Source organism: Canis aureus, chromosome 25, assembly GCF_053574225.1.
Source record: "Canis aureus isolate CA01 chromosome 25, VMU_Caureus_v.1.0, whole genome shotgun sequence".
Taxonomy (NCBI): Eukaryota; Metazoa; Chordata; class Mammalia; order Carnivora; family Canidae; genus Canis; species Canis aureus.
The window spans coordinates 15,094,800-15,117,192 of record NC_135635.1 but is presented as its reverse complement, the minus strand read 5'-3'; the positions used below and the strand labels follow the sequence as shown (position 1 = coordinate 15,117,192).

The 22,393-nt window shown below is 36.5% G+C and overlaps 1 protein-coding gene across 4 annotated transcripts in view; it reads right to left on the bottom strand.

Annotated features, from left to right (window-relative positions):
- The window catches only part of CPNE8 (copine 8), a 320,247-nt gene that overhangs the window by 84,235 nt on the left and 213,619 nt on the right, over nt 1–22,393 (bottom strand). For 2 of the 4 annotated variants that reach the window (XM_077870490.1, XM_077870493.1), the window contains one exon: nt 20,577–22,310. The exons of the other annotated variants lie outside the window; for them this stretch is intronic. In XM_077870490.1, coding sequence (XP_077726616.1) covers nt 22,122–22,310 — 189 coding nt within the window. In that variant the 3' untranslated portion in view covers nt 20,577–22,121. Of the gene's footprint in view, nt 1–20,576; nt 22,311–22,393 lie in introns of those variants that run through there. 4 annotated transcript variants of the gene reach the window in all.

Sequence of the window (22,393 nt, the reverse complement as noted above, 5' to 3'; positions counted from 1 at the left end):
TGAGTACAATGGTGTTAGAAATCCAGTAATTTTCAAAGATGTAGACAGATAACTATTTTGCCTTTTCCTTCTCCAGGTCTTTATTGACAATCTAAATTGTTTGGACGAAGTTTTAATTTCACATGATGGTTCATAATAACTGCATAAGCCCTATTCTTTTTTGGCAAGGCTTCCTTTGAGGTGTTATGGTCAAGAGCAAGGATTCTAGAATCACAGTATCTAATTTGAATCCTAGCATTGTGACTTACTAGCTGTATAATCTTGGGTGTGTTAGTCTCTTGGTATTTCAGTATCATCATACATAAAATGAGAAAAAAACAATAATACCTATTTCATAGGGTGCTTATGAGAATTAAGTAATGCATATAGAGATTTAAAAAGTGCCTGGTTCATGAACAATATTCAATAACTACTAGCTCTTCATACACACTAATACTATTATTATTACTAGTTTGTAGAATGTTTCCTGTTCTATTGTAAGTGTCTGATTCAAAATTTATCTGGATTATTGAAATAACATGGCAAATTTCTTCCTGACCACAATCTTCTTTCATTTCTTCTCATAATTCCCGCTGTTGTTAGCATTAACTTTATATAATGTTAAGTCTGGTAATGTTATTTCTCCCAAAAAAACCTTTCAGTGGCTCCCCATCACCTAGTTAAAAATCTAGACTGCCTGGCATGGCCTGCCAGGCCATTTGTTTTCCAAGAGAACTAACTGGTCACTGTAAAACCCCTATAAAATGGCCCCTCCCCACTTCATGCATAATAAAATTTTATAATTTTATAGAATGGTAGCTTTTTGTACTTGTCGTATCTTGCCTAGTAGCATCTTTTATAATGTGATTTAAAAGCATTAAGGTGATCCTGTGTAAAAATTTTAAAGAAAGTCACATTTCAGATTCATACGTTATAAAAAATTATGTGCCTTTTAATTTAATTCATTGTGTTTAAATTCAGTAGGTCTAGAGATGCTTCACAGTAATTCCAAAATGGTACTATATTTGTTTAGTTAAAATTTACATTTTATAACATTTTTCAACAGTGTAAGAAGGTAATGGTAGCACTTGAAAACTCTTAAATCTGGATCTAGTCATCTTTAGTCCAGAACTCCCTCCTTAATATCTGATATGTGATATGAATGGCCTACTGCACATGGAAGTAGCACAGATATTTCAAACTCGGCAATGAGATAATTGCTTTACTTCCTCCATCCCCTATCCTGCATCTTATCCCAAGCATCAATATACACCCAGTTCCCCCAGAGCAAAAGCATGGATGCTTTTCTTGTGCTTCCTTCTCACTCAACTCCAAAACTCAGTCACAAATTCCTTCTGGATCACTTTTAAAACTATTCCATCCTCTCTCCTTCAACAATCATTATTTTCATCATGCCTTCAGGCACTCATCATTTCTCATCCTGACAAATACAGTGATCTTGCCTTCAATCTCCCTGCCTCTAGACTCATCCCACTTGAGTCTTCTAAAGAAAGCTCATCTCCACAGCTACCAAAAGCAAACATCTAAAATATAAGCCTGATCCTTTGACTTTACTGCTCAAAATCCTTAGGAGTCCTCCAAAAGCTTTAAGATAAATTCAAATTCCTCAATCTTCAGATGTAAGGTCTTTCATGAATTTTCTCCCATCTACCTCCCTTAGATTTACTTGTTTCCTTAAATATATCCTTTGCTCCATGCATACATAAGGACTTATATTTCCCAGGATGCTGTGTTGTTTCATACCTCCTGGCCTTTGCACTCTGGATCTTTTTGTTGGAAATGTCTGCATCCTTCTCTCTGCATTACCTTCCTCATTTACTTAACTCTTTCCTACACATTTTTAGAAAGTAGCTTCATGTGTCCCTCCATCTCCAGGAAACCTGGACCCACGCAAAAGATGTTCTGCATTCTATTAATCCTCCTGCAAATACCCATTTATAAAATGTATCACACTTTTCTAAAATTATCATCCCTCTTCTTTCTATCTTCCTCAGAAATATAAGCTCCTTGAGAGTAGGGGCCTTATATAATTTATGTTAGTACTCTCTAATGTGTTCATGGTGTCTGACAGTCTGTAAGAAAATCCTGAGGTCAGTATAACAGTGGCAACAAAAGTCAGGGAGCAATTTCCAAAGGAAAGAGAAACATTAACATTCCTCCACATTAGGGAGGATCTGGACTTGATTCTTTTAAGGAAGTTAGGGGGTTTCCTTATATTGATATTTGTTTCCTTACATGGACACTCAAGAAATATATGTTGAGTGCATGCATTCATGCATGCATGCGTGCATGAATCAGTGATACCAGTTGGAGTTCTATTGGAAAAGAACTTTGCATCTCTTCCAATGTACCAGCCCTTTCCAGGCTTTGCATTTTCAGATTCTATAAGAGGAAGGACATCTCAGAGGAAGGGTAATTCTACATCTATTGTAATGCAGACTATTATTTCATCCATTCATAGTATGTGGAATCAGGTGATTCTAATTGCCCATATGGGTACTTCAGAGACTGCTAAATTTTCAACAGTTTTCATAGACAATTGTGAGTGAAAGACACTAGATCCTATTGCAATGATGAGGAAAATAGCATTTGTTTAGCAATAAGATACTGTTTTGTTGAGAATCTGCTTGTTCCATGTCAATGCTTATCCCTCCCACACATAAAAATACTCAAACCTAGAAGTTTGAAGATTTTCTCATTCACCTGAGTTAAATGTGTCCTATTTTTATCTACCCAAGAGGCTTAGTAAGATAAGAGTGCTTCTATAGCTATTACCTAAGCCTTGCTTTAGTACAGAAAGTGGCCTATGGGAAGGAGAAAAAACTTACAACTGAGAATTGTATCATAGATTTTATGTGGTATTGGCACTGGTTTCAAAAGGTCTATTTCTTTTTATATACATAGACCTCCTTATACTCAGGGAAATGGTTGCACTGTAAACATTTTGGTGGACTGTATTCATTTAAAGAAAAAGTAATCTATATAGAATTTTTGTTACAATACAGAAATGATGTTCTGTAACGTGGACAAAAAAGTGTTAAGCCCCTCTAATGTTAAAAATCTATAGCTCCCAAATAAAAGATATTAAAGACATGTTTGGGTAAGTTACTTAAAATTTGCTCTCCCCCTCATCTCCCAAATTGTCTAATGTATTCCTTTGTTATTGAAAATCTAATTATACAAACAATAATGACTATATGCTACTGATATTTTGGGATGGGTGGAGTCAGGGACTCATTATAAACTTAATTAGTCATTCCCACTAAGAAGCAAGTTCTATGAGAGCGGGAGTATGCTATTTTGTGGTTGCTCACTGCTGGATTTCCTTTTTCTTGTGCAGCTTTAAGCAAATAGTAGGTTCTCCTTGTTTGTGTAGTGAATGAATGGCACCCTTTGGGATAAAAAGTATAGGAGTTAAGAGGGCATGGAACAACCCACCCAATAGAGTTAAACAGGTATTAATTCATTTTTTACCCCATCCAATAAGGGTAAATAGTTAATAGAGCAAATAGAATATACATAACATTATTTACACTAATATCTACACAGTTGCAGTTTTAGGTTGTCTTTTAAAATAGATTACACAGCCCAAATAGGCAAGATCAATTGAGCAAAATTTCATTAAGATATTTTTAGGGATATTCAGCAGAACTGTTTTGGAAATACATTTAATGAAAAACCAGAAGCAAGGAACACTTTTCAACAATAGTTTGTGAGAAAAAGTATTCATTTTCCAATGTACTATAGCCTCCAATTTAGTAGGTCTTTGCTAAATAACTACCATGCATGAAGCAGAGTCTGGGGTGAGGGGAAAACATCAAAAATTATCCTCTACCAGTCCCTTCAAGGGGGTTTTTGGTTCATGTTGTTGGATCACCTTCCTTCACTTAAATTGAAAATGTTTCTTATTTTTTTTTCTTTCTATTAGGACTTTGGTATATTGAGATGATGCAGGACCTTCTGAGGTCATTCCAAAACTTTATACATTGTTGACTTCTGTGATCAGAACAGTATTTAGATAGATCATCATTGGAAAACCTCCAAAGCAGACTGCATGATAAGTTTGAAAAGCCTGATAGCAAATTGAATTTTAAACTAAAAATATTTAAAGCAGAACTTTTTCATAAGTGATGGATATCAAATGTTAATGGAGGCTCTTGTTGATTTCTTCCTCCATAGTAATTTAGGAGTTAGTTCTCTAGATGTGCAGATTAAACTGTCATGTGGCTATAGAAGAGATAAATTTAATTGTTCTATTAGATTCAGGGCACTGTATAAAGTATGTCTCATTCTGACAAGTCATCCAACCTGTATGGATTCTGAACCTTGAATAGAATTGTTCTTTTTAAAAATTCCATAATAGCTTGCTGAGTACCTGAGTCAGGCCCTGCATTGGGCTCAGTACTTCAGTTAAAAGAAAAAAGAAAAAGAAAGAAAGAAAAAGAAAGAAAGAAAGAAAGAAAGAAAGAAAGAAAGAAAGAAAAGAAAGAAAAAAGAAAGAAAGAAAAGAAAGAAAGAAAGAAAGAAAGAAAGAAAGAAAGAAAGAAAGAAAGAAAGAGAAAGAAAGTTGTTTATTACATTGCAATGTAGCAGGGTAGTTTGGGAGCATCTAACAGAGTGTGTAGGTCCAGGAAGATTTCCCAAAAGCAAATGATATCTGAAAAAAAATAGCCAGGCAAAGGAAGAAGAGATAAAGCTGTGTCACAATCAAAGAATTGAAGGGTTGAATGGTGTGTGTGTGTGTGTGTGTGTGTGTGTGTGTGTGCGCGCGCGCATACATATGTGTGTTTGAAAAGGAATTAGGGAAGAGAGGAAGGGTTTGAAAGGGGTCAAGCTGGACATATAAATTGAAATCTATAGACCATGATAATAACTGCAGACTTCCTCTAACAGCAAGAGAAGTCTTGATAGATTTAATGAAGGGGAGCAATGTCATCAGATTGGTAAAGAACCCAGGCTGCAGTGTGGATAAAGTCTTGCAACAATTGATAGGGAAGGAAGGCAAGCAAGTTAGGTGGCTGTCATACTCATTCAAGTCAAAGATTATGGTGGTTTCATATAAGATGGAAGCAGCAGAAAATGACAAAATTGGTGTATTTAAGAGCTATTTAAGATATAATACAGACAAGATGGATGGATGGAGGAGAAAAAGATTGAAAGTGATTTCTGGGTTTCTGGATTGAATATGAGTGTCACTGTTTACAGAGCTAGCTAGTAATTATTTTCTTGATTTTGGCAGTAGCAAGAACTGACAAAGTCATAGCTAGGTCTTATCCACAGGAAAAACACACACAAGCAGAGCAGTTTCAGAATATGCCCTTGCCTCTTTTATTAAATCATAATTCCTGGATAGACAGCAGTTCATAAGAGTGCTAGGTTGTGACAATCTGTATTTTGAAAAAAAAAATCAATCTGAAGTAAGAGATGTACAAAGAAGTGGGGATGACTAAGATAGTTAAAAATCAAAGAAGAACATGGAGCACCTGTGTGGCTCAGTTAAGTATTTGACTCCTGGTTTTGGCTTAGGTCATTATCTGAGGTCTGTGGGATTGAGTCCCACATGGGGCACCCTGCTCAGTGGGCTGTCTGCTTCTCTCTCCCTCTCCCTTTGCCCCTCCCCCCTGCTTTCATACTCTCTCTCTCTCTCTCTCTCTAAAATAAAAATAAATCTTTAAAAAAAATCAAAGAAGAACAAAGAAAATTTTGGTGAGAATGCTTTTATAAATAGCTTCATTCAAACTAATTTCAAACTAGAAATGTCTCTGGGGAGTCCATTAAAAGAAATTTATATGCATCAGATACTGAAACACAGATAAAACTGACTTAATTTTGTATGTACTGATGCTTCAGCATACTCTGTCTCAGTACTTCAATAAATAATAAAATGAAGTATTGGATTGGCACATAACTATTTAACAGCTTCTAGTTCACTCGAAAATTCTACAGTTTGGATATTGGGTTTAAAACTAGGACAAAAGTTGTCTATAGCCTGATAAGAAAGGAGGACAGGGAAGAGGAAGGAGATTTGAGCTATTGTAATTGGGGAGAGAATGGCTAGAGCTATAAAAGCACATGCAAAATGCAGATTTAGTTGATGCCATTAGAATTATTTTCTAAGACTTTGGAATTATTGTCAAGATTTTGATCTCACAAAATGGCTGATAAACTGTATTCATTTGATTTATTGTGTCAAGTACAAATATTCCTCATTCATTCATTCATTTATTTGACAAACATCCATTGAATACTCAATATGAACAAACATTGCTAGAATCTAGGGTTTAAAGATAGGTCATACTTGGCATCTTCTCTCAAGAAAACAGAAGTTTTCTTTGACGAGAACAGCCATTAACTTCACAATGACAGCACTATGTCATAAGTACTACAATCCAGAACGTACAGAAGAATGGCAGAAAAAGAAGTCTATATTTTAGAAATCATTAGATGAAGAAGGGGGGAATGGGAAGAATGAAAATTCTAAGTGAGAAAACTGTGGGCTCTTAAGCATGATGACTGTGGGAACTACAGAAAGTTCCACATAACAGAAACAAAGGTTGTGTGGGGATACCGGTGGGCAATGAGCCTGGAGTAGCAGGACAGGAATCAGGCAAGTTATTAAGAGTTTTGTATGCCAGGCAAAGGGGGTTTTGGATATTGTCCTGAAGGCTACAGGGAATTGTTGAAGGATTTTAAGCAGAGAAGTGACACAATCCAATTAGCATTATATTATGAAAGCTGGTGATCAGACATGAACTGGCAACAGCCAGTTTTGAGAAGTTGAAGAATTTTGCTTACAACGATCTACCAAATATAATAATATGTGGGGGTCACATTTAATGAATGATAAACCTTGACTAAAGCGAAGAGTATATAAAGCACTAGTAGACTCATTCTGGCGATGGAGCAGATCTCTACTCCAAAAAATAAAGAAGACTGCTAGCAATGTGAAGACAAAAAGTTAAAAAAAAAAATATATATATATATATGTCTCAAACAGTCTTTGGACTGTATCCTACAGGGTGTAATAAGTAGCTGAAGTGAATAGTTTGGAAACTACTATTAGACTTTAATCCCCAGCAAATGCCCTGTGGTCATATTCATTCTAGACACTGAGGAAAAAAAATTACTAAAAGTGTACTGATGTTTTACAGGGTCATTCCAATTTAATTGCCAGTGTGGAACACTTCCAGGCACGATTATTTTCTACTATGGCTGTTTTATAACAGAAATACCTTAAGTGGTGAGGTCTCAGTTTCATATCCTATTTAGCCAAGAGATAATGACTCTTTAGTAATCATGGAGGAACTTGTGTATTGAAATGATGCTAATCACCTTCATTATAGGTTATATGCTTATTCAAACAATGTTCTTTAGTAATTGCATGCATTTACTCAAGCAAGTGATAAAATTTAATATTTTATGGAAATATTCTCAAACAACTATAGCAGGAAAAGTTGGCTGACAGGGAATTAGAACAAAGAAGAAAATAAATGAAAAAACTATAAACCCCATATCTTCTCATTTTTCCTTTATTATTTTATTTTTCTTTATTTCACTGTTTCTTATTTAAAAATAAAGGGATACACTGAAGTTGTTTAAGAAACAAATGAAAAGTAATAAAGAATTACAAAGAACTGAAATTCTGTGAAGCTAAGATATCAATACAGGAAAAATAGTCACCAAGGATGTTCACTGTGGACCAAGCAACAATCTAACTCACTTATCTCAATATACTTGGGTTTTTTTTTTTTTAAGATTTTATTTATTGATTTGAGAGAGAGTGAGCAGAGGGAATGGGAGAAGCCGACTCCCCGCTGAGCAAGGAATTCGATGTGGGGCTCCATCCCGGGACCCCGGGATCATGACCTGAGCTGAAGGCAGACACTTAACCAACTGAGTCACCCCCCAGGCTCCTCTCTTTCTAATTTTCTACCATGACAAACTGTTTCCTCCTCAGAGCCTTGTTGTTAGCTGTTTCCTCTTTTTTCTCCCAGATCTTACAGCTGATTCTTTACCATCAGATTTCAGTTGACCCCCTGACTACTCAATCTAAAATTAGCACTCAAATGTTTTCTATCATATCACTTAGTTTATTTTCTTCTTTGCGCCTGGTATACAATAATATCATATATTACATATATATAATATATACATTATAAGCATTGTCTTAGAAGAAGGATAACTTGAGGGATATAATAATGAAGCAACTTTATTTGGATTAGAATTTTAAGGTTATCTTATAAAAACTTATTGAAGAATTTCCTACGACAGCTTCAAGAGGTCATCCTTATTAAATAGACTCAGTAAGAGAAGATTTTTATCTTATTATTCCAGCTACTCTGTAGTTGAAAGATTATAATTTTTTTAAAAAAATTCCTCATATTTATATGAAATATGTTTTCTTGTAACTTTATCACTAAATCCACTTTGTTCCCTTTGGAGCTATATAAAATCAAGCTACATACCATATTTACACATTAGTTTTTTTCCAGTATTTGATGGGATGTAAGTTATTACAAATTCAATCTTTGAACAGGAATGAGAACACCATAGTGTTCTGAGGAGATGGTTGTTTTGAGAGTTTATTAAAATATCTAGGAAACAGTAACCAAAGTAATAACACTATCAGACAAAAAAGCAAACAAGAATTTACTGAAGTCACTACAATGGTAGGCTGGTCCTTCATTTTGCTGCCATGGAAATGGGGAAAAGGCAGCACAGATGCAAGCTCAAGAAGATGGGGTTGACTGGTCACTGGTAGACTAAGGTGTTCATCTTGTAGTTTATTTTAAGCAGAGGGTGAAGAAACATCAACCATTAAAAACAGCGTGAGGTTTTCAGTTATTTTTCTTTAATCTGTAACAATATTTTGTGCCCCCAAAATAGTACCTTTGTATTGGCTTGCCACTTTCCAATGGGATTAGAGGAATGGTTCCCATTATATAGCAGGGGAAAAGAAATAATTTGTGAGGCTATTTGCTATACTAATTATATCAAAAAGGGTTAGAACCATATGAAAATCTGGAAAAATTCATAGATAGTTGAAATATTAAAAATTTCCCTTCAAGTTAAATTTCATGCTCATCAAATCAACTATTTTTATAGTCTCAACCCACTGGTCATTCAATTTAGTTTAATGTGTATTATTTAAGTACTGAATATGCACCAGGCTCTGTGCTGGCTGTAAATAATCAACACAAAGATACAATCCCTGTCCCCAAGAATCTCACAGTTTGGCAAAGAAAATAGATCTGTAAATGAGAAAATATGGGTGTCAAAACTCCAGTGTTGAATAGGAGGAGTACTGAGCACTGGACATTCCAGTGTTGGATAGGAGGAATACTGAGCACTGGACACTGGACATAGAGAAGTCTATGAAGAACAAATGAACAAATTTTCTAGAAATTCTATAATTTTTTCATACATGTTTCAGGTACTAAATAAAAATTAATAGACAAACCAAGAAATAGGACAAGAGACTAAACAAAAATATAAATAGATCCACCAGCATGCCAGATATTGGCTATCAGAACACAAACTTTAAAATAACTGTAGTGAAGGGGTACCTGGGTGGCACAGTTGGTTAAGTGTCTGACTCTTGTTTTCAGCTCTGGTCATGATCTCAGGGTTGTGAGATAGAGCCTGCATTGGGCTCTGTGCTCAGGGCAGAGTCTGCTTAAGGTTCTCTCTGTTACTCTCCCTCTGCCCCTACCCCCATGCTCAATGTCTCTAAAATGAATAAATACACCTTTAAAAAATAAAATGGAATAACTGTGGTTAATATGCTGAAAAAGTAGAAAAGATGATGGCAATTTTCACTAAAGAACTGAAATGTATAAAATTAATCAAGTGGAAATAGGGAACACAATAATTGAAACTGAGAATTTAATAGATGAGTTTAACAGGAGATTGGACTCGAGAAGATTAATCAAATAGAAAATAAATTAATGGAAAATATCCAGCTGAAGCACATAGAGAAAGACAGATGGGATATAGTTTGAAAGTGTATAATAATTTATAGGGCCTGAAACCGAAATTCTAGAAGGGAAGAACAAAAGAATAATTCAGAAGCAATATTTAAAAGGATAATCACTGATAATTTTTCAAAATTATAAAAAAATATCAATTCACAATTTCAAGAAGCTCTAATAAAAACAAAAACAAGGAAAAGAATGTCATAGTAAAATTGCTGAATACCAAAAGCAACAAATACCTTTTTCTAGGGAAATGCACATTACCCTTAAGGATAAACTGTGGGTCCTATGGGTTCATTTCTTAACAATGGACAGGAGAAGATAAGGGAATTATAACTTTAAGGTGTAAAACAAAAAAGTAAATGTCAGCCTAAAACTCTTGCACAGAGAAAATATCTTTCAAAAGTGAACACAGGACAATCTATTCTTCCAAGAAAAAAATTGAGAGAATTTGTCATCCGTAGACTCCTAAACAAAGAGAAAATAAAGAGAATTTTTAAGGCAAAGGGAAAATTATCTCAGATGGAAATCTTGAAATGCAAGAAGTAATGAAGAAAATTGGAAAAAAATATGTGGGTAAGTATAAATTAACAAACTTAGTCATGGTATCTTAAAAAGTTTAACATATATGTAGAATTAAGATACGCTTCAACAAAATTAAAAAATTTCAGAGTTAAAGAGTTTATAATTCTGGCATTCTGGGATATGGTATAAGTATTATTTTCCCTAGAATTTAATAAGTCAGGACATACTATATAATCTCTAGTAACACTGAAAGAATAGTAAAAGAATATGTAACCAAGAGGCTAATAGATTGGTATTCTTATTATGAAATAAACTCTTGGTTAATAAAAAACAAGAAGAAAAAAAGAAACATAATAGTAAGATGCCCGATATTTACCTAAATGTATCGATAATTACATCAACTGCTAATGGACAAAATACTCATATTTGATTATCAGAATGAATGTACCAAAGTTTGCCAGATTTAGCAAGTGAATATACAGGATACCCACTGAAATTTGAATTTCAGATAAACAATGAAAAATGCGTTAGTATAAGTATGTACCATACACTATTTAGAATACACCTACACTGAAACAGTATTCATTGTTTATCTTAAATTTATTTTTTAAAAGATTTTATTTATTTATTCATGGTAGACACACAGAGAGAGGCAGAGACACAGGCAGAGGGAGAAGCAGGCTTCATGCAGGGAGCCCGACGTGGGACTCGATCCTGGGACTCCAGGATCACGGCCTGGGCCGAAGGCAGGCGCTAAACTGCTGAGCCCCAGGCTGCCCAGTTTAGCTTAAATTTAAATTTAACTGAATATGATGTATATATCTAGAAACACTAGCTATACTGTTAGCACTAACAGAGTCTTCAGTCCTGTGCTGAAGAATGTGACTTCTGGCAAAAGGACTTCCCAATATGCAGCCTCAGAATTAGACAGATTTAGCCATCTGTGAGCACTACCTCAGGGAAACCTACCCACTGAAAATTCAAAGCCTCTTCATGGAGACACAGAAATATATACTCAAGTTAATGCTGCTACCAAAAAAGAAATCTTAAACACAAGAATAAAAAAGATTGAAGGTAATATGTTGCAAAATAAAAACAAAAAACACAAAGCATACACCGGAAGAGTACTAAGCAAAAGCAGCTTAGTTATACTAATTTCATCCCATGTAGACTTAAAGCCAAGGAGCATTTCTAGGTATATACCCAATAGAAATAGAGGCACATTTGTATCAAAAGCCATGTATGATTGTAATCATAAAGCTTTTTTCATATTATTCTAAAACTTAAAATAACCTCAAACCCCATTAATAAAGAAATCCAAAATGTGGTATATTAACACAATGGAATACTATAGAAGATTGAAAAAAATTGCCATGCACAAGTACAAGTACTTGTAAATAAATAAATCTCATGAAGGGGTTATTGGATGAAATAAATTAGACAAAAGAATGTAAATTGTATTATTCCAATTATATAAAATTTGGAGGAAAAAAAGATAAAAATAACCTAATATGATAAAAGTCAAGATAGTGGTTACTTTGAGGAGGAATTTGTGTCTTTAATGCGGCCCAGGGAGGGCTGCTGGTAATACTATATTTTTAATCTACGTGGTGGTTACATAGATGTGTTCATCTTGGGAAATCTCATTAAGCAATGTGCTTAGAATTTTTGCATTTCTTATCGCATACTACACTTTAATGAAATAGTGACCTTAAATAAACATGGTACTTGATGTGCTATTAAATAACATGTATAACTGCAGTGTAGTGAAATAATATAAAGGAAGGAAAGCTGAACTCATGTAGAAATACCTAAGCAGGGCTTTGGGAGACAAGCACGTGTGAGGATGAGAAAGTGCGCCTGGAAAAGCAGGGAATATGCAGTGGAATGGTGTGTTTGGAGAACTGCAGGCACGTGAATGCAAGCCGCCTTTCCTGCGCCAACGAGAAGCAGCAGGATTTGAAGCTGCAAATATAGGTAATGCCTGCTTCAAGGTTGAATCTCGAGGGCCCAGTGCTTCATATGCCTCTGATGACCCCACTCATTCTCCTAGCCTCACTTCTAATTTTAGCCCTAGTTGGCTTGATGCAGGCTTCACCCCACGTCGTGCAGATGATGTCTGACCTTAACCCTGTACTGCATGTTTTTGACTTTTCACCCTGGAAAGGCTCCCGTGCCATAGATGCCAGAGTACACATTTCTCAAGCACGTGTGAGCAGCCCAGAAGTGCAGGCTGCTCCATCCAGCAGGAGACAGAGACTTACAGATCAATGGTTCTCCTGGTCAGTCCTAAGGTGGGTGATTTCTGAGTTTTCTGTATGATGCTTAGGAGTTTGGAGGCAGGAAGGAGCCCTGCTGCCTTCAGTGACTTTGATAACACCCTTATATTGGATTTCCTCTTTCTGTCCTTTTCCCAAATCTCTCAGTCCCACTCCAGGAGATTAGCTCCCTAATAAGCTGCATGCACCCCAAGACTTTGGCTGTGTTTCTGCCTTAGGAGAAAACACAAACTAAGGATTGTGGATTCTATCCTGCAGGGTAGGGGGAACCCCAGTCAAGGGTGGCTGTGCAGAGCCATGAAGGAGATTGAGGAACAGTGCTGGTCAGGAACTCCCCGGGAGACTGTTGGGGTCTTTGAGAGACTGGATAAATCACCCCCTTCTTCTTTGAAGCAGTGAGAAATAGGACAAAAAAGTAAAGTGAATGGGAGGTAAAGATTACCTTTATCTTTGACAGAGATCATATCGGAGAATGTGACTCACATCTTTAGGCAGATGGGCTTCCTGTTACAGAACCTCAGATTTAGATTGACCCCCTACAGGGTTAGGGCAGTAAGACCTCCCCACTGCAAAATAGCCTGCCCCTAGAGATGCGGAGCAGACTATCTATATACATACAGGCTGGTGAAAAAGAGGCATTGATTCCCAGTAATCTAGGGAATGCAGAACAGCATCGGTGAAAAGCAGCATTTGAGCTGAATCTCTGTGGGCGAAAAGAGTTTTGACAGGTGTAGACAGATTGCATATGAGATAGTGCTGTGCAAGTGATTAAATGCTAAACCAAATTCATTACCATGGTTTAGGAAATAGTTATAGGAGATAGATGATCTAATGGAGGATGCAGGTAGGATTTTGAGTATTTATTCATTTCTTCTTAGAAAGTTAAGTAGAATTCAATCTTAGATTGAATGGTGGGTGAAATTCTGAGCTAAGATGCCAATATGGAATAACTATAGTCCTCCACATTCCTTCCCCACAGCCAAATTCTTATTCATTAAACCCTTTTCCCTTGTTGCTAAGCAGAGGATGCAAGAATACATTACAAATCATAAATATTAGCACAGTAGGATTTGCAAGTCAACCTGTCCTATTATGAATGCAGCTGCAAAGTTCTAACCTTCTGTGTTCTTGTCCACATTTTGTACAGGCTGGGAATACTTCCCCCAGGATAGATAATCAGCCCCAGGAAAGGCAGTAAGTGCTTGTAAAGCAAAGTCATTTTTTTTCTATAATAAACACCCTCGTTTAGGGCCCTCACATTTACTGTTGCCTACGCATAAATGCAGGTACATGCATGAATGAAGGTATATGTTCACCATCACCCCACACACAAGCATGCATAATCCACTTGGAAATATGCAAAGCATAGATAATATGTGAAAGTGAGGCTACAGTATGGTTTCCCAACATATAAAATATAAATTCTTGCCATTTTCATTTTAAAGGTAAGTTGCAGGCTTAAAAGCCTTTTGTTTTGTTTTGGCTTATTTAGCATGCCTGGTCAGAGCAGAAATTATATAGGATCTGGCATTTTATGAATACTTTCTCCCCAGACTATCCAGAGTCAGGACCTGTGGCTATCAGATTGTGTCAAAGCTTCATTTATCTCTTCCCTCCTGCTGCCTGCCTGCCTTTTGACCATTTCCCTGCTAATTAAGCCTGAGAGCAGGTGGAGAGAGAGAAGCTGTTAATCTCTATTTATTCCCTTTCACAGTTCAGATTTAGAGGAAAGGATAAATAAATATGGGAAAAGTGAGGTTGGATGCTGTTTTAAGATTTTTGCTGATTTCTCTCTGTCTGGATATACTGTGATTCAGTTTTATCTTAAAACACCAAGTTACTAATGTAACATTATTAGCGATCATTCATTTGACTGAATTCCCTTCACTAATTCAATTGATGTCCTACTAAGAGTTAGGCCCTGTGTTATGTGTGAGAGAAGAGTGAACAAGACTGCCCTGCTTTCTGCTATCATGGAGCTCACAGACAAACCTGAAATACAGACAAACAAGTAACTGAAAATGTGATCAATGACAGGAGGGTGAAAGCAGGGACACAGGCATGAGGGCACATGCACATAAGATGAAAGGCATTGACAGAGCAAGGGGACTTGGGCTTTTTCTCTCATCTTTCCTATATACTCCAGATTCTCAGACAAAGGGAATGGTGAAAATAAGACTGACTTAGATTAATAGCTAAGCTAATAACCTGCCACTTTAAATAGGAAGCTGAGTTTTCTTTCTTTCTGGTCAATCTCTCAGAAGGTCCCTTGGTAGCTTATTATATATCAGGTTCATTCAATAAAATCCTCCCATCAGGTTCTTAAAGGGTCAAGTTTCAGAGTGTGCTCCAATTGAAATCATTTCTGTCATTGATGGAACCACAGGATAGTGCTTTACGGACCCTTGCAAATTACATTACATTACATTACATTAACGATAAAAAATTAAAATTGGATATTTAAGTGATATTTAAAAAAATCAAATAGCTGAGATAAACTCAGATCTTTTGGCTCTAATATATGGTGTCATAATGAGTCATACTCTTTCTGGTGAAGCTTCTAGTAATTTTATAACAAGCCTATAGAAGAGGCCAAGCACATATATAATTTTTTTGGATTTAGATTCCAAATCATGGATTTAAAACTACCATGCATCCTCAGAAAATAAATGGAAAATTAAAACTACCTTCTTAGACTGCCATCTGATGACCTAATTTGAAAAAAGTATCATAGATTGTTGTTGTTGTTGTTGTTAGGTCCATATAATTTTAGGGACTCAAAAGTTTGTTCTTGATGAACCCAAAGGGGTTTCTAGTAATTGCTACTTGATTTCTCAGGGTTCCTGCATTTTCTTTTAAGTCTTATGATGCAGAATGAGTGCATTGCAAATTGCCCATCTCTTAATTATAGGATATCCCTTTTGTTATTTTTTGAAAGTTAAACAGTAAAATTTTGTTATTTTTAGGTATATTAGATTTAAATATATTTCTCAAAGATTTGATCCATGCCTTATTTAGTGTTTCTTGTCAGAATTATCTTGTGGATATTGTAGGAGTTATCAAACTGGTTGTTCACTGTCAAAAATACTAAGCCAGTCTTTAAAAAAAAATTCTAGGGGATCCCTGGGTGGCTCAGTGGTTTGGGGCCTGCCTTTGGCCCAGGGCGCGATCCTGGGGTCTCAGGATTGAGTCCCGCGTCGGGCTCCCAGCATGGATCCTGCTTCTCCCTCCTCCTGTGTCTCTGCCTCTCTGTCTCTCTCTGTGTCTATCATGAATAAATGAATAAATCTTTAAAAAAAATTTCTATTAACTTCTTTTGTAAGGTGAGGACAATCTCTGAAAGAGGAGCTTTTTTAAAAAAAAAATTTACTTGTTTATTCATGGGAGACAGAAGAGAGAGAGGTAGAGACACAGGGAGAGGGAGAAGCAGGCTCCCTCCAGGGACCCCGATGTAGGACTCAATCCCAGGACCCTGGGATCATAACCTGAGCCAAAGGCAGACACTCAACCACTGAGCTACCCAGGTGCCCCTGAGGAGCTATTTTTAAGCAGGCCCTGAGCATATTCTTTCCTTCATCCTTCCTCCTAATTTGTAAGGTCAATGATATCCACCTCTTTGACTAATAGGAAAGCCTATCTGTATGAAATCAGCTTATCTAAATATATTAGGAATGTCCAGCAGTCCTGTTTCATGGAAATTAAATGAATGAATAAGTTTATGATGTGAAAATCTCAAGGTCATGGCCATTGCTGCTTTAAAACTAAAGGAGCAAATCTTGAGAACAGTTTGCTTTTGCTCTTTCCATGGTAAGAGCTCAGTGGTCATCTTTCTCTTAGATGCACCTTAAGAGCATCTCCCAAGGTCCAGGCAATAAGAACAATGGGAGATGATGGGGCCAGGGGTGGTTTGTTGAAATATTAAATAAGTAACAACTCTGCCTTATGAGGTTTAAAGATGGTTACTCTAAAACTGTTCAGAAGTCTGTTAGGAATCAGAACTAGTCTGCCATCAAGGAATAATCTTAGTACAATCACTATGTTTGGAGACATCTGTGTATTATGTAATACATAATACTTGTAATAAACACAAGTAAATATTTCCATACAGTTAAAATAGTGGTTGGGGTCACATTAACTTTTTAAAAAAATGATTTTATTATGGGTCATTTATCTATTGGGCAAATATTACTATTTGGTGGCTTCTTACTCTGGTCGTGAAGCTTGAAATCTGAGCTGTGAATGTTGCAAACATAATCATTGGTGTGAAGGAGTGATAAACATAGCTTAGGCTTGTGTTTGTGGGTTCTCTCGTTTCCCCCTTCACATTTTCAAGGAAACCCTTTCAGCAATTGTATGCTCATGATATACCAAAGCGTCTTTCATCAAAATCATGTGGAATCTGATGAAGGCTTTAGAAAACAAATCATGGTGCACTTAGGTCAGTACATTTATAAAATGCATTTATTAATTCTCAAAACCTCCTTGTCTTTCATCTCAATACCTTCCTATATTTGGGGGAATAAAAGGCTTTCCTAGTGTTCAATGACTTTCAGGGATCATCAGAGCAAACAGAAGAATATTTGGTGGGAAGTTGGGGTGAGGAACACAGCAATGGTGAGGAGGAGGGGGAGCATCTAGAATTGTTTATTCTAAGAGAAAAAAACAAGTGTTGAATTCCTTTGATTTTATTATGCTTTGAAGCCTTTTGAGTCCTATAGTAATACATAGATTAAGGAACCCACTCTTTCTGGGTGTAGTGGAATGTTTATGAACAAGATGATTGACAAGGCAAGAAAGGTTTCTCAGAAATTCTGTAATTCAATGTAAAACGAGGTACATGATTAATGTAAACTTGAGATTCTCATAAGGACACTCATAACTTATTTGAGAAATAATCTCTATAATGCAGAGCATTTCTGTCAAGATACACATATTTTTTTAACAAAAAAAAGTATTTGTAAGATATCCTGAGGTTAGCCAATAAGGATGCTGGAGCCTGAGAGTCCCGGTTATCCCAAGCTGTATACCCCACAGCTCATCAGCAAGGTATACACCTGTAGCCCATCTGCATGGCATATACCTGAAAGCTATTTGTGACTCACTGATAGGAAAGCTCTGCACAGTATTAGCTTTTTACAAGTAGATTTCCATCCTTTTGATCTTTATTAAATGATACCACATGCACTCAAAGGAAATCAATTTGATCCTCAGCTCTGTTTCTTTATTGGGAAGTGTATCTGATTTGTGCTAATGATAGAAATTAGTCTTCAAGTGAGTTTTTATTGAGTATCTTGCCATTTTGTGTCAATTACAGATCTGAGCAACACAAAGATATAAAATAGTTGAAATAAACACAAGTTGAAAGGAAAAAGCATGCTCTTCAGTAAAATCTTTGGCAGTGGCTGGCCCTCTAAGAAACAACCACATCAATCTCATCTTTTTTTTTAAGATTTATTTTTATTTATTTATTTATGATAGACATAGAGAGAGGCAGAGACACAGGCAGAGGGAGAGGGAGAAGCAGACTCCATGCAGGGAGCCTGATGTGGGACTCGATCCTGGGACTCCAGGATCGTGCCCTGGGCCAAAGGCAGGCGCGAAACCACTGAGCCACCCAGGGATCCCCGCATCAGTCTCATCTTGTGAGAGAAATGTCTTTATATCCTAAGCAGGTGATAAACTACCATAATAACAATAAAAGGTACATGAGCCTACTTAATTATCTTCACTAAATCTGAACAACAGAACAGCCTGTCTTCCAACCCTGTTCCACTGCCACTCTCTCCCTCACACATACCACCATTCAAAGTCATACCCACCTCTTCTTTTAGCCCCATATTACATGCTGGAGGAGAGGATTTTAAAAGTAGTGATCGAGCCATCTGATATCCTCTAATTGCAACAGTTTCACAACCTTGTTACTCAATACAGTAAACTGGGAAGCTTTTAGAATTTACCTTTATCCAGGTACCATTAAATCATATTCTCTGGTGCTGGGGAGATATCAAGATGCCCCAAAGTAAAATAGTTTATAAATAATGAGGCTATGGATATGCTAACATGCAGTGCATGTTTGAGTTCACAGAAGTTACTGATCACTGTTAGCTGAAGTTTTTAAGAAAAAAAAAAAAAAACATGATTAAGAAGATTAGGGCTTGGAAAAAAAAAAAAAAGAAGAAGACCAGGCTTGGGCTAGAAGATGCAAAGGGTATTTTAGGTGGAGGCCTACGGAGAGAGCCTGGTGGAAGGAAAGAGTAGGAACTATCTATGCCTGAGACCTCAGAAGAACTCAGATTGTTTGGAAAAAGTGAGGAGACGAGCCTGGATAATTTTAATATTTATTTGGGAAGCAATGGGAATATATAACTGGGTGAGACCAGTGACAGAGATGCTTGAGTAGACATCCAATGGCTCATCCTGGAATTAAAATGATTCTCATCAGAGAGGAAAGGAACAAGATTAGAGAGGATAACACCCAGGACCAACATCCTTTGGTCACAGTCTGCTTTCTGTAGCGAGGTTAATGACTTAGAGCTATCACTCTTTTCCCAACACATACCTTTCTGGTCTATTACCTAATGTTCCATATCCCTCACACCTAGTTTGTATGTGCAACCATTGATGTGCATTTGCATTTATGGATCTTATTCCTGGGATTTCTCATTACAAAGCCCCTAATGGCAGTTCAGGAGATTTTTTTTAAAAGATTTTTATTTATTTATTCATGAGAGACACAGAGAAAGAGGCAGAGACATAGGCAGAGGCAGGCTCCTCGCAGGGAACCCAACGAGGGACTCGATCCCGGGACTCCAGGATCACGCCTTGAGCCGAAGACAGACGCTAAACCACTGAGCTGCCCAGGGATCCCTCAGAAGATTTAAGTAGTTATTTTTGCAGTAGTAACCAGCTCTGCTTTGGTTACATGGACTTGGATAAATCACTCAAACCCTTCAGATTTGGTTTCTTTACACAGAGATAAGGTAAGACTGGGTATTTTAAAACATAAAATATAGAACTAACATCAGGGCCCCTAGATGGATCAGTCCGTTAAGTGTCTGACTCTTTTTTTTTTTTTTTAAGATTTTATTCATTTATTCATGAGAGACACACAGAGGCAGAGACAAAGGCAGAGGGAGAAGCAGACTCCATGCAGGGAGCCCGATGTGGGACTTGATCTCAGGACCCTGGGATCATGACCTTAGCCAAAGGCAGAGGCTTAACCACTGAGCCACCCAGGCGTCCCCCCTCCCTTTTTAAAAAGATTTTATTTATAAGTGTCTGGCTCTTGATTTGGGCTCAGGTCATGATCTCAGGGTTGTGAGATCGAGCCCCGTGTTGTGGTACATGCTCAGCAGTCAGCTTGAGATTCTTTCCCTCTTCCTCTGCTTCCTCCTGCTCACACGCTCTTAGATAGATGATAGATAGATAGATAGATAGATAGATAGATCGATCAATCTCCCATCACAAGCAATTTGGTGACCACTCTCTGCCATACAAAGGGCAAGGCTTTTAACTAAAGATTGTTTCTTAGCCATCTGCCCCCACTAAGTTTGAGCACACTATTACTTAGATAAGAAAGCATCCTTCACTTTCTCTGATTAGTTCAAAGTAAAATAACTGTTTGCCAAGAAGGAAAGCATACTAACCTTATTCATCTTTGTTTCTTTGGACCAAACAATGAAGGCAAATTAAAAAAAATTGGTAGGTTAATAAACGATACCAGTAAAAATATTTATGAGCAGTAAGGGAAATCATCACATGCCACATCACTCACACATAAAATTTCCAGAACAAATAGTTATCCCTTTAAAGATTTTAATACATACTTAAAAATGGACAATTCATTATTACATAATTATATAATTGATAATGTTAGATATGTGGGTGTATATAGTTTTCTTTTCAATAAAATAGTTTCATGCTTATAAAAGTCACCCTAAGTCAACTTGGGACAGAGAGAACAACATACAGTAGAAATAAACCAAGTAATAAATAGGGTATAAGTAAGGAAAAATATTATAAAGCAGTTACATTGTTGACACAAAAGAAAAAAAATACACTTTTCTATTATTTGAAGGCAATTCACAATCATTTCCAGGAATTTTGTGAGAATTTAAGGCCATTTGTTCTAAAGAAATGCTTTAATTTAGACACAACATCACAAAACTGTTATTCTTGTAAAAACTGTACATGCAAAAACTCTTTACAATTAATTGTGGACAGGCAGTTCAGTATGTAGGAGTAGGTTATTTCACAAATGTGTTGTGCACTAAGTCACATGGTTGTGTATATTTAACTGGGAATTTCACAAAAAAACTTCCAGCCTGTGCACCCTGCAGGGCAACATGAAAAGGTGATAACAAGGAATCCAAATCAGGAGAGCCAGTATCCCTTTGAATTAAAATATCTAGACAAGGTATAATGGAATAAAAAGTTTAAAACTTCTGCTACATGGTTCACAGTTAAATATTCTGGGTTTTAGTCTTTCTAAATAGCATTATAATATAAAGATGCTACTTTGTACACAAAGTATTTTCTGTGCATTTTACAGTTCACGATGTTTGACTTTTTATTATTTCTACTGAGAATTACAGAACATAAACTGACTGCAGTCTAAATTTAGAACCCAAACTCCATGAAAAATGCATGTTCTTACAGGATACACATCTGCTAAGCTTAAACTCCCTAACTTGGCAAACAACGCAGAGGAACTCATTACTCAGCAGATGCGGCTTCATAAGACAATTCACTTACTGAGAAATATGAAAGCATCTCTTCCTTCCCTTATTTGCAATTGCATTTGTCCAGACAGTCATTCAAAGAGATATTGCTCTTGTGATTATAGCTATTGCAATTTAGAAGACAAAGGATTCAATTTTCAAAACTCTTATTCTTAAGAACAGTTATAAAAGTATTGAAATTTAAAAAGTTGTAACATGTAAACATTGATACAGAGAGACTGCTTTCCTATACACACAGCAGTCGAGGACAATATTTGAGTTAAAAACATATTGTGCTTTTTCCCAACAATACATTGGAAATTAGCTGTTTCTGTCCAAAAAAAAAAAAAAAGAGAGAGAGAGAGAGAAAGATTCAGAGAAGACATCCATATTTTGCTTCAAGCATTTAAACAATTTTTCTGTTGCTCATGCAACAACTATATTTACAGTTTTGGTTTAGAAAGAGAATTAATTTTGGATCCGAGAAAGCATATTAACCAGTACTGCTGAAACCAAACTGAGAAAAGGATCTCATTCCCTGGTTCCTTACAGAGCACCAGGAGCAAAGCGTTGACTCAGCAGTTCTAAATGAAGTGTACTTAACTGAGCAATTCAGAGCACAGTCATATCTGAGTCTGTAACACATGTGTAGGTGGGGTGTATGGTGGGGGCGCAGGTGATGGCTTGATCCCACGGGCCCTCATGTAGGAGAGAAACTGCTCAGGGATCTCAGCGAGGACATCTTTAGCCAATCTAGCCATGCTCAGGATGTGGTTTCCGCTTCTGTCAATATAATCTCTGAATGGCACAAACTAAAATAGAGGTGAAATCACAATTCATTAATGAGTGAAAGAAAAGTGATTTCAGAGACTTTAGCACGCTATTTAATAGACAC